The sequence below is a fragment of the Ovis aries genome, chromosome 24 (assembly GCF_016772045.2).
Source record: "Ovis aries strain OAR_USU_Benz2616 breed Rambouillet chromosome 24, ARS-UI_Ramb_v3.0, whole genome shotgun sequence".
In the NCBI taxonomy this organism is placed as follows: domain Eukaryota; kingdom Metazoa; phylum Chordata; class Mammalia; order Artiodactyla; family Bovidae; genus Ovis; species Ovis aries.
In genome coordinates, this window is record NC_056077.1 from 29,103,191 (window position 1) to 29,116,412 (window position 13,222).

Here is a 13,222-nt window from a genome sequence, read left to right on the forward strand (position 1 = left end):
TACTCAGCCATTAAAAAGAATACATTTGAATCAGTTCTAATGAGGTGGATGAAACCGGAGCCAATTATACAGAGTGAAGTAAGCCAGAAAGAAAAACACCAATACAGTATACTAACACATATATATGGAATTTAGAAAGATGGTAATGATAACCCTGTATGTGAGATAGCAAAAGAGACACAAATTTATAGAACAGACTTTTGGACTCTGTGGGAGAGGGAGAGGGTGGGATGATTTGGGAAAATGGCATTGAAACATGTACAATATCATGTAAGAAACAAATTGCCAGTCTAGGTTCAGTGCAGGATACAGGATGCTTGGGGCTAGTGCACTGGGATGACCCAGAGAGATGGTATGGGGAGGGAGGTGGGAGAGGGGTTCAGGATTGGGAACTCATGTACATCCGTGGTGGATTCATGTTGATGTATGGCAAAACCAATACAGTATTAAGTTAAAAAAATAAATAAATTAAAAAAACAACAACAAATGCTCTTTAGTATTAAAATATTTAAGAGGCTGGTGAACAACTGCCTCCCAGAATGATGGCATCTCGGAGTCAGTAAACACCAGCACAGACTTTTTCGCTCGTCATCTCTTTAAGCATCTCTCCTCTATAGAGGAGCTCCAGTGTTCACATGTTCCAGTGAAGGCAGGACTTAGCTTGGGGGCTGACTGGACCTCACACTATGTCTCTGACTCCTTATTCTTGGCAAGTTGTTCCTCACCAAATCCCAAGTGGCATGACTCTCCATTCCACACTGTCTAGAAGGTACCTTCAAAACAGAACTATATTAACAGAAACATTTGTGCACTGTTGGTAAGAGCGTAAATTGGTATAGCCACTACTAAAAACGGTATGGAGACTTCTAAAACAATTAAAATAGAACTATAAGATCCAGCAATTCCACTTCTGGGTATATAACCAAAGGAAATAAAATCATTGTCTTGAAGAGATAGTTTCTCTCTGGTATTCACTGCAACATTATACACAGTAACCAAGATATGGAAATAACCCAAGTGTCCATCAACAGATGAGCAGATATAGAAAATGTGGTGTTTACATACAGTGGAATATCAGTTGGCCATAAAAAAGAAGGAAATCTTGTCATTTGCAAAAAAGAAGGAAATCTTGTCATTTGCAACAACATGGGTGAACCAGGAAGACATTATGTTAAGTGAATTAAGACAGATTCAGAATAGTAAATACTTCATGATATCACTTCCATATGGAATCTTAAAAATAAAAAAAAAATTAAGCTCATGGTAACAGAGTAGAATGGTAGTTATCAGGCTTTAAGGGGTAGGGACAAAGGGAAAATATTGACCTTAGGGTACAAACTTTCAGTTACAAGATGGCTAAGTTCTGGAGACCTAATGTACAGTTCGATGACCAGTTAATAATAATGTATACTTGAAGTACTCTAAAAAACCCAACAACAAACTTATTAAAAGTGGTGAACAAAAAACAGGATTATATTCAGTTGTAACAGAAATTAATTTTACTTGTGAATCAAATCTGATGACACCTATATAGAGGGTTTTGATAGAAAAGACCCACATGCAAAACCCATGTCAAACAGGAACAGAGGACACAGTTATAATTATTCAGGATAATGTGGCCATCAACAGCTGCCAACTATATTAAGGAACACAAGACACAAGAGTTCCTAACCTGATGCCCAGTATGATCACAACAGAACGGAGTGATTTTTGGTGGATATTTGAACTGGGTCTTAGAGTATCAGCTTGAGAAGCATTGTTTATTGGGTTTTCCAGAAACTGAATAGCACCAGCTACCCCATATTTATGAATTATTCATGCCAATAAACTATGCTGGCTCATACACTCCGTTCACACACATTAGATTTTCATCCATCCCCTGCTCCCACAGTGATTGTAGGTTTAGATATTCCAACAGGGACAAAAATCTGTGGAGGACTGAGTTTGCCTGTGACCTGTGCCCCCAACTGGATGCTCAGAGCCACAGATGCTAGAACGATGAGGTTGACCATTTCTCCCAGACTATATCCATATGACCCCTTGCTCAGAGGCAGGCATGGGATCCATTTAGCCACATACTTGGTGGCATTGAAGAGGAAACTCAAAACCTCCCCACCCAAGTACCCTCAGGGACAGACCGACTCTTCTAACTGAAGGAGTAGGAGCAGCTTCCTTCTCTGGTCCGTGTTTGTGTCTGTGCCCTCAGCTTGATTCTGAGCTCTGGGGGGCTGTACCTATAGTGGATTCACTTCTGCCTCTCCCTGTCTGACTCTACGGGGTCAGTCTAGCACCATCTGAGCAGAGTAGGTGCTTAGCCACTGTCTATTAAGTGCAAAAGGAAGGAATGAATAATGATAGCTGGTGCATATGGTGCTTACTCTGTGCTAAACACTTTATATTAACCTACAAAGTAGGTGTTATTATTACCGAGCCTATTTTGCAGGTGAGGAAACTGAAGCACAGAGAGGTAAAGCAAGTTGTCTAAGATCACACAGCCCATATGTGGCAGAACCAGGATTTGAACTGCATGGTCTAATTCAATTAGCCATGTTCTTAACTATGCCACTACCTTAGTCTCTGCATATTATAGGTTGCAGTGGGTTCAGTAGAGTACCTTGAGGGTAGGATGAAGATAGCATCACATGTTGGGGAGCCCAGAGTGACTCACGCTGAGTGGCCAGTGCTCAGGAAACATTTTAGGTGCTGAAGGATGTAGGTGGGTCATTTGCTGAAATGAAATGCTGAAGACAACACTCATGTGGGTCCAGGAATTATTCCAAAGTTCTGACTTCAAGGCTTGGGCCCAAAAACCAGCTCCTGGCCAATCTTTCAGATGATGACAATAAAGATAACTGGCAAATGGACTCAGAGGAGAAATTCTGGAAATTTATTGCCCTTAGGTGTCTCATGAGGAAATGAGGTAACCAGTTAATTTGGGGACAAAGAGTAATTCCTGTAGGTATGTACTGTGGGTCCCAAGGTGCATAAGGCCATTGGTGACTTGGAAGTGCATGTACCATGGCTGTCTTTGAGAAGCTCCTGGTGACATGGGGAGATGCAGGTCCATCTTCTATCCAGATTCTGACTTAGGGTGGTTCATTAGTTGGCAGTGGGCAGTCAGTCCTATCCTGTGGAAGGTGGCTTGGCTTCCATCATTGTGTGTCAGGCTAGTCGTGACCTAGAGAGGAGCATTCTGGTGAGATGGCTTCTGGCTGGAGAAGCCAGCTCCCTTTTTGGCTGAGGGACCAGTCCCTGGCTTTGTGTTTCTCTGGCACATCCCAGGTGCTGCAGTGAAGGGCACCAGAGGCCAGTCGAGCAGCAGGAGCAGTTGTTCCTTGTGGGGAACTGCCACCTCCAGTGCCACGCTCCTGTTGAGCTGTGAGCAAGTTCCAAGTAATTAAGTGGATTGGGTTCTGAAGCCACTGTGACCGTCAGCTTGGACATCCTTGCTAAGTACTCCTGGCAGGTCCCATCACCTGCCATTCTGGAAGCCAGAATAGCACTGGGGGCTGCCCCTGCCCTGGTGTCCGCTGGGCCTGGAGGCAACTGATGAGGGAGGGCACCCTTTGGATATTCTTGTGTATGGGGAGCTAATTACTCTCTTTAGAAATCTGCATTTGCCACCAATCACAGCTTTCATGGTGCTGGCACTGTCATGGCAACTAAAAGCATATCTGAAAATAAAATGTCACTTTTCTTTTGCATTTCTCGTATAATGACACAGGAAACTTGTTTTTCATTTTTAACTTAACATAACTGGAGACTCAAAGAGTATAGGTGTGAGTGCAGCGCATGTGGGCAAGTGGGTGTTGCAGTGTGTGTGAACATGAGAGTTGCGTGTCTGTGTGTGAGGGTGTGTACAGGTGCTCATGTTGATGGGGGTCGTGTATGTGCAGGTGTGTGGCTGTCGCTGAGTCCTCTTTGTGTGTCTGTCCAAGGTTAGGGGATGACTTTGGGGTTGAGATCACACATGGGCTGTGATTATTTGAAGGCTGATCTGTGACTCTGTGTGTGTGTGTGTGTGTGTGTGTGTGTGTGTGTATGTGTGTGTGTGCATGTGCACGTGAGCCTGAAGATAAGCAGTGTTGGGGGAGGTGAGTCTGCAGACAAATGCTCTTGCCTGGATGTGTTATGCTCTCATTTGGTGACACAAGCCTTCGGGAAGCTTTTTCACTATAGCATATCTCTTGTTTTCCCAACTTTGGGGAGGTTCCAGCCAAGTCATGGCTTCCCAGGTGGCGCTCATGGTAGAGAACCCACCTGCCAATGCAGGAGACACAGGTTCAATACCTGGGTTGGGAGGATCCTCTGGGAAGAAGGAAATAGCAACCCATTCCAGAGTTCTTGCCTGGAGAATCCATGGACAGAGGAACCTGGCAGGCTACAGTCCATAGGGTCACAAAGAGTTGGACATGACTGAAGTGACTTGACACACACAGCCCAGTCATAGGAGATCCAGCGCCTTGTTTTGGAAGGACCCAACTCCTTGCCACAAACTTCAGAGAATCAGAGATGCTATAGATCATGAGCAACCAGACTTACTCTGGCACAGCCCAGAACTAGATGATGAGGGTTTCTGCTCAAAATGGAAGGTACAAAGCAGGCAGATGGTCTGTGTGTCATTCATTCTAGTAACTGACACACCTTAGGCTTAGGGATAAGCCTGTTCTATTTGACCTGGGGTAGGGCTGGGAGTGCCTACCACATGTACAGATTTGCATCCATAATTTACGACAGTGATCATGTTTGCACACATCCAAGGCCTCATGCTTCCTAAGACTGTTTTCTGAGCCACTTCTATGGGCTGGCTTCTCCAGGAGAACACTTCCCAAGCTTGGAAATGTGCCTCTGGTCAGAATCAAAAGGCTGCAAGTAGAGTAGGGAGCCTCTTCCCAGGAGGCGAGGTGCTGGGGCCGAGCCTTGAGGGCTGGAGACTCATCTGCCTGTCTCTGGAAGAGGCTGCCACCCGCTGCCATATGCAACGCCCCCTCGGAGGCCAGCTTTCTCAGGCAGGGGCTCCATCCATGGTGTCAGGGCTTTCTTTCCATCACCAAGATTCTTCCAGTTAACTTCCCTGTACTTCACATCTCTGGAGATTCTTTGTTTTATTATCATGTTTTTAAACTCCAGTATGAAACCAAAGAGAACTAGTATCGATTAAATAGTTCAATAAGTGTTTTATTGATCACCAGTTATTCTCAGATTGTCTCAGCCTGGGCCCAGGTGACACAACGTGCATCTGGATGATTCCCTACCTGGAGCTCTTCCCAGTGCAGTGTTGTGGGGATGGAGGGGGAGAGGGAGGCTGTGGATGACAGCAGATATAGACACAGTGGAGGGGTGCCTTAACCTAGCTAGGTGCCTTAACCTAAAGCAGGGTTGTAAAGGAAGGGGTTGACCAGACGTCTGGGGTCAGGGGAGGACTGAGAGGAAGTCACCACTTGATGACATCAAACCAACCCAGAGGCTCTATACATATGAGAAGCAACTTTAGACCAGAGTTGGTAAAGGGCCACTTAGTCTGGGATGCTCTTTGCTTTGTCTAAGGAAGATAGGATGATGTTGTGTTGGGTTGGCGAGCAGCATCACATGCTTAAGAGCTTTGGCAAGAGTCCACTCCATTAGATGGCTCTGCAAACTCCACTGCACCCCTCCCCACACATATACACTTTGTTTCTGTGGCTCCGTCGATGTCAACTGCCAGGAAACAAATTCTGCTGGCAAGGTGCTGGGCTTTCTTGCAAGTTGCAATCGCATTGGCTATTCAGGCTCCCTCTGCATAGCTGACACCACAGCAAAGCCCATGGGAGTGGGAGTGGAAAAGAACCTGTAAATATGAAGGTCGGTTCCAAAGGCACAGTATTGGTTTCTTGTGCAATAATACCCTCTGGTGACATTGAGGCCTTATTAATAACTAAACATCTGTCACAACTGTAATTATATTTCTTGTGCCAGGATTGTGTTTCTAATCATTGTCCTGTTTAAACACGGAAGGGAGGGTGTGAATTATTTAGGCAACTGACTTTGAGTAAATAACCCACCAGCGCTGCGCAGGCAGTAAGTTTCTGTCAACTCCTTGCAGAGTCTCAGTGTCTCCGCTGACGTTCCCTTGATGTGCTCACAAATCTCTCTGAAAACATCGCCCTGGACCCCCGATGCGGCTGCCTGAGCAACCCGGAGAGGGGAAGCCTGAGAATGAGGAAAAGGGGGGCAGAGGAGCCCCTGGAGGGGGAGAGGAGCCGCCGAGGACCCAGGCCCCCGACTTCCCCACTTGGCAAGTCTTCTACCCCCAACCCCCCGGAGAAACGAGCTTTCTCGAATGTTTGCTCAGGAGTTGATTGTGTTCAGCCCGCAGGTAGGGGGTGGTGTGGGGGCTGGGAGCCTTTGTGCTGAGTGTCCAGGGACAGGACACCCGGGAGGGGTCCCAAGGGGAGGCATGTCCCAGCGGGGCCAGATATTTGACGATCTATCTTGAGCCTGACGGCTGTTCGTTAATTAAATCTGAGTTGTGTGGATGGGTGAGGGGATGGGTTTGAAAGCTGATGCTATCAGGGACTGATCAAGTTGGAGGGGGTGCTTAATAGCAAAAAAAGCAACAGATACATGTTATTGAGTGCATATTCCATGGCAGCATAGAAGTGGGAGCTCTGCATAGATAATTTCAGTTAACCTGCACAACAACCCCATATGGGTGTTATTAACCCCATTTTTGCAGGGGAAAAGTAAGACAGTTGGTACGGCATCACATAGGCCATATCACAAAGGCAAAGGTCAATCCAGGACTCCTACCCACATCTCTGAATACAAAACCTTGTTCCTAACCATTAGATCACCCTGCCACTCCCTTGCTTATGGGTGAGGAGGTCAGCTCAGGGGGAGGGGTTGTGTGTGTGCTGAGCCACAGGCTTCCAAGGTTTGAGCTCTTTCTTTTTCTTGGTTTTTCATGGCTCAAGAGGAATTTTAACTCTGGGTGATTTTGTGTAGAAGGAAATGTTGATCTATGTGACGCTGACATCGAGGAGTTGGTCTGGGTGAGTCCTTGAAATGCGTATGTTCTGCTGTGGTCTCCCCAAGGTTGTTTGGAATGGGATCTCCAGCCCTCTCTGCCACTAGCTCCTAGTGGAGGCCACGAGTGTTCATGATGGGGGCCATGAGTTCATGATTAGGGTTATGGTGAACTAAAGGAAGTCTGAGTCTCTGTGACCCCATGGACTGTAGCCTGCCAGGCTCCTTTGTCCTTGGGATTTTTCAGGCAAGAATACTGGAGTGGGTTGCCATTCCCTTCTTCATAGGATCTTCCTGACCCTGGGGATCAAACTCAGGTCTCCTGCATTACAGGCACATTCTTTACCATCTGAGCCACCAGGGAAGCCCAAAGGAAGTGAACACATTTCTGATGAGTAGAGCTCCTGAACTTCAGCACTTTCTCTCCATAACTGGGAGCTGGACTGCAGGGCCCAGCACAGGATACTGTAAGAATCTATGCGGAACCTTTTCCATTACAGCTCACTATTTGGGAATCAGCGTGGGAGCTGACAGAACCCCTGGCCAAGGGCATGCTGGCCTGCAGGTGTGCCCTTCTCATCAACTCTGAGGACAGGTCTGGAGCAGGGCAACATGAAACTGGAATGCCATACACTGAAGGCAGGCTCAGGTCTGCTTCAGAAGGCTGGTCAGGAGTCAGAGGACAACCTGGCCTGGGCCTCCCCAGCCAAAGAGGAGCCCCAGCAGGAGACAAAGTCCAGTCCAAGATGAAATTCCTGGTTGGTTTATTCTCAGGCTGGGATAAGCGGTCCCATCCTGGGCACTTGCCCTGGGAGATGGGTGGTGTTGAGGGAAGGAGGGTAAGAATTGAGACAGAGAAATGGTTCTGTATGTCCTACAGGGTCTGTGGCAAATGACAGATGAGGCTGATGCTACAGAGGATACAGAGAGTTGCCCACCTTCGTGAATGTGGAGGTATGATGCCACAGACAGACAGAGAAGTCAGATGTAGTCAGAAACCCTTTTTACTCAACACACATCCACATTAAAAATATTTCCCTATTTGTTCCGGTGACTTTGGGTTTTCGAGTTTTGGAGCCAGAATTGTGACGGTCTTGAATTAGGCAGGTTAGTTTCTCTTGTCTCTTGGGGACAGCAGTAGCCCAAGAGGAATGAATCTGCTCCTCCCAAGCCATCAACTTCTCCTTGCAGGGAGAGTAAGAAATCTACCTGGACCCCAGGGCTGAGAGTCTCTGCCTTGTTCTCATCACACATTCATACCCCCACTCATACACAGTACACGTGACACTTTTGTTTACTCCTTCTCTGGGGGCAAATGCACACATTTCTCAAAGATTTCTTTATGCAGTGGGCAGAGAGAGCTTTAGTGACAGCTAAAAGGAAGAGGGGTGAGACAGGACCAAGAGAAGGATGGTGGTCACAGTCTCTGCACCAGGGCTTGGACGTGGAGGGGAGAGGGAACACAGCTCACCTGGAACACGTTTTCATATCACTTTCCAGCAATGAGTTTTGCAGAGTACAGTGTCTCCTTGTTCTCCAGTTCCTTTGCTAGGAGCCTCCTTCAGATAAAGTATGAGATTGGGTTTTGCTTACAGGGCATTGGGGGCCTCAGACCTGTAAAACTGTCTGGGCCTACGTGGCTGTGGTTGATGTGGGCAGGGTCAGCAAATTAGAAAGTCAGAAGGAGTCTCCTCCATACACCCCATTTTCCTGCCCTGGATCATTTTCCCAACTCCTAGTACCATTTTGGTTGCTAGTCATGGAAATCCAGTAAACTTACCTCAGTGAAAAGAGAAACACCTAACGTTCCAACAGAGGATCCAGGCAAGGGTGGATGGTGGGGGAACATGTCTCAGAGAATCCAAAGCCTCAGGGATGTAGAAAATCCATGGAAGTTTTCTGCCGGTCTTCATCTCTCTGGTTTCTCTGTCCATGTGAAAATTAGTTCTTTCAAATAGCTACCAATTTGGCAGTCAGCCTCAACTGGGAACTTGTATGGTCTCAATTCAAAATTCCCTGGGGGAACAGGCTCATAGCTGCCCATCCATGAGCACTCCATTGTGTCTGACTCTTCATGACCCCAGGAACTATAGCCTGCCAGGCCCTTCTGTCCATGGAATTTTCCAGGCAAGAATATTGGAGTGGGATGTTGTTTCTTCCTCTAGGGTATCTTCCTGACCCTGGGTTCGAACGTACATCTCTCCCATCTCCCGCAGTAGCAGGCAGATTGTTTACCACCAGCGCCACCTGGAAAACCCTCATAGCTGCCCTCTCCTGATGAAGTCGACACTATCTAGGGGAGGAGGGTCAGTGGGTATGAGCATGGCTGCTTACAACAACCAGAGCAGTCGAGCAGCTCCTCACCCCAGGTCCTTCACATAATGGTTTTGTATTCCATTATTGAAGTTGGTCAGCTATCCATGAAGTGCTGGTAAGATACTTGCTAGTCATGCTCTAAGTTAGTGACTTTATTTATATATTTTTGCCTTTATTTTAATTTTTTAATTTTTGTTTTTTGCTGCTCTGCATGGTACATGGACTATTAATTCCCTGACCAGGGACTGAACTTGTATTCCCTTAATTGGAAGCACAAAGTCTTAACCACTGGACTGCCAGGGTAGTCCAACATTAATTTGTATTTGTGTATTAATTTGAGGATAATCTGTAGACATTTTGAATTGTAAATGACATCAATTTAAATGGAAACTAGGAATAGGCAGTTTTGAATGCTTTTTTTTTTTTTTTTTGGTCTATGCCACAAGGCATGCCCTGATCAGAGATGGAACCCTGGCCCCCCTGCAGTGGAAGTATGGTGTCTTAACCACTGCACCACCAAGGAAGTCCTTGGAGCCTTTAAAAGAAGGTGGTCCCCAGGAGACCCAGAGGAGTGAATGATCACTGGTGGGACAAAAACAGCGGGGTAGCTGGAGCTGGGTGGGGGAACCACAGTGACCTGTGGAGAGAGACCTCATACAGAGGCAGGAACCGGATAGGTAGGACCCAGTAGCCTCCTCCCCGCCTATTCTCCTGCTTGTCAGCCTGGCAGCTTACCAGATTCCCCAGACAGTCTATTCCTAGGTCTTGGCCAGGCTTTCTCCTGATGGATCTGGAGGAGATGACCTGTAGATGGGAATGTTCCTTCTCTTCTACTCTGAATAGTCTCACAGGGACCCGCAGCAGTGGATCCCTGCTCGTCTCTGGCCCACCTAGGTACTAACGTTTTAGGCTGGAGGCTTGAAAAGATGCTCTTCCCCTTTGTCCAGATTCTGAGATCTGAAACTCTTCTGAGTCTGGAGCTGACTCATGAGTGGTCAGCAGGTCTAGGAGATCAACTGGAAGAGAGTCCCAGGGAACAGAGAGATGCCCAGGTAGCTTCAACAATCTACCGCTAATAAACAGCCCCACTACTGTGCTCCTCCAACCCAACCTGAAGGGAGCTTTTCTAATATAGGGAGAAATGGATGTGCACTCTTGATATATGAGCTAAAAATAGCCCATGTTCCAAACAAATTGTTTTTTAGTATTTTGAAATGAAAATGTGTAGAGAAAGCAAGTATTTAGAATGTATGACTCATTAAATTGCTGACTCTGAAAGCAACGAGAATTCAAAGGGAATCTTTCTCTCCCTATTTTTCCCTCCCACCCCTTCTCTGAATAGCTTATAAAAAGAGTCTCTTCATAAACAGGACCCATAAACTCCTCCATGATTTAAGGTCCTGTGCAGTGAGAGGCAGATGGAACTCAAAGTTTTATTGCCTGATTACTAAGCTGGCTTCCCTAGTTAGGTTGGAATCATCACCCGAGCTCCCCCCTGCCCATGGCCCGCACATCCTCATCTCTCCTCCTTAGGTCCCTAACAGGTGCCCAGGGAATTCCGCGGCCTCACTATGGCCACTGCGCTTCCCTCCCCACGATGCAGAGCTCTGCTGGACCTCAGCAGCACTCACGTCACCAGCCCAATAAGGATGTCTCATCACCGAGCATCAGCTCTGGACCTACGTCCTTGAGAGAGCACACCCTGGATGGTTCTGTGGAAGGATGCTGCCGTGGGCACCTCTGTCAACTCACTGGGGGCCTCTGGCTCATTATTGGGTTGAATGGAAAGGTTAGGTCTCATCAGTGGTGTTCAGGGTTTTTGGTTTTTTTTTGCTAACAAAACCTCTCTAGATAAGTCTTCTGAGGAAATCCCAGTATGTAGAGCAAAAAGAGAGATGACCCATTCTGGTTGGATCAAGGTTTGCATGTGTTTGGGAGGGTGGGGAGGTCCCTCAGGACCCTTGAAATGAACAGTGAGACTTTTCACTTGTGGGGCCTGTTGCTCAACCTTCATAGCACGTCAGCTCTCACCCCTGTCCTCCTTGAATATCTTAGTGCTTCTGTCTTTCATCTGCCCAGAGTCCTGATAGGAGGAAGCTAAAACCATGTGGATGACCAGGCAACAATTCTACCTCACGTTACTTCAAATTCAACTGCAGAGAACTCACATTGCAATGCTCTCCTCTTTGACAACCTCCCTGATGGTGTTTGACACTGTTATTCCTATTTCAGGATGTAGAGAAAACCTTACATGGATACAAGACTTGGGTAGGTGGCCCTCAAAACTCATAGCTTTCAATCCCAATGGGTCCTCACTGGGGCTAAGAGATTCTTCTAGCAGCCAGGTCTCTTCCTCATTCTCCACCGTGACTGTTTCACCCCTTACCCACTCATCTAAGAATGATGCCACTTCCTCATTCACAAATAAAACAAAGGCCCCAGGAGGAAACTTCTCAACTTCCTGAGCACCTCTGTCACATTTTCTGATCCAAGTTCATCGTTGCCACTCCCTGCCCGTTAGAGTAGAGGAGGATGACTTTCACCAGGGTGAGGACCACCTGCCGCATGAGCCGAGACATCTGTTCCCTGTTACCCTCTCTTCAGGGACCTTATTTCAGCAATTGTTCCTCCTTGGATATTCTTCACGTTCTTTCATCTTTCCCTAAGCATAAACATTTGTTCTGATGCAGCTTATCTTGGAAAAAAATAAAGGGCTGATACGAACTTTTTTAAAAAACAACATTTTATTTGTTTATTTATTTTTGGCTATACTGGGTCTTTGTGGCTCTAGTTGTGGAGAGTGAAGGCCACTTTCTAGTCGCAGTGTGTGCGGTTTCTCATTACACTGCCTTCTCTTGTCGTGGAACACGGGCTCTAGGGCACGTGGGCTTCACTAGTTGCTCCACGTGGGCTCAGTAGTTGGGCTTACGGACTCCAGAGCACGGGCTCAGTAGCTATGGTGCAGGGGCTTAGCTGTGTGCTTAGATGTGGGATCTTCCCGGACCAGGGATCGAACCTGTGTCCCCTGCATTGCAAGGGAAATTCTTAACCACTAGATGGACCATCAGAGAAGCCCTGATATGAACTTTTAAAAAGTTCTTCGAACTTCTTGGAAAAACTGCCTACGCTTGCTCCATTTCTCCGTTTTTCATTCACTACTCAGCCTTCCCTTGCTGTGATCTGGTCTCTCCCCCATCAGGCCACTGATCCTGCTCTGACTGGAACAAGGGGTAGTGTTAAAGCAGACGGACCAATGCCAAGGTGTGGTCAAAATTAATCTGGTGAGTGTACAAAATCTATGTACGTGTTACTAAATCAGAAAATTTTCAAGTAGGACCCAGGAATCTGCTACCCCAATTCCCTTCTCCCTGAGACTCTCGCTAACAGCTCACCCAGGTCCCCAGAAGAATTGGGAGGGTCTCATGGACTGAGGAGATTGGTGGGCTACAGTCCATGGGGTCGCAAAGAGTCAGACACAACTCAACACACATCTCCTCTCTCCACTGACACAATTTCACATCAGCAAGCATGCTTCACGCACTCTTATTAGGATGGTCAGATCTTTTCCTTTTTCCTTTAGTAGGTCCAGCCATCCAGTCTGAATTTCAAATGATCTTGGTTAAGAAAAAATTTTTTTTATTTTTTTTAAACTTTACAATATTGTATTGGTTTTGCCACACATCAACATGAACCCGCCACGGGTGTACACGCGTTCCCAATCCCGAACCCCCCTCCCACTTCCCACCCCGACACTGTCCCTCCAGGTCATCCCAGTGCACCAGCCCCAAGCATCCTGCACCCTGAAATGAATCGCCAGTCTAGGTTAAGAAACTTTTAATCACTCTTTCATTCTTCTGGAGAGTATCTGACCCTATCTCGTGGAAATCTTCCTTTCACTCAG

General features: G+C 46.9%; 1 protein-coding gene across 4 annotated transcripts in view; it reads left to right on the forward strand.

Annotated features, from left to right (window-relative positions):
* Positions 1-13,222, forward strand: part of CALN1 (calneuron 1) — a 520,654-nt gene that overhangs the window by 42,450 nt on the left and 464,982 nt on the right. For 2 of the 4 annotated variants that reach the window (XM_060405882.1, XM_060405884.1), the window contains exon 2: positions 6,083-6,278. The exons of 1 other annotated variant lie outside the window; for it this stretch is intronic. In XM_060405882.1, the coding sequence (XP_060261865.1) occupies positions 6,156-6,278 (123 nt within the window). In that variant the 5' untranslated portion in view covers positions 6,083-6,155. Of the gene's footprint in view, positions 1-6,082; positions 6,356-13,222 lie in introns of all 4 variants that reach the window. One more of the 4 variants, XM_042240557.2, reaches the window with a different exon arrangement.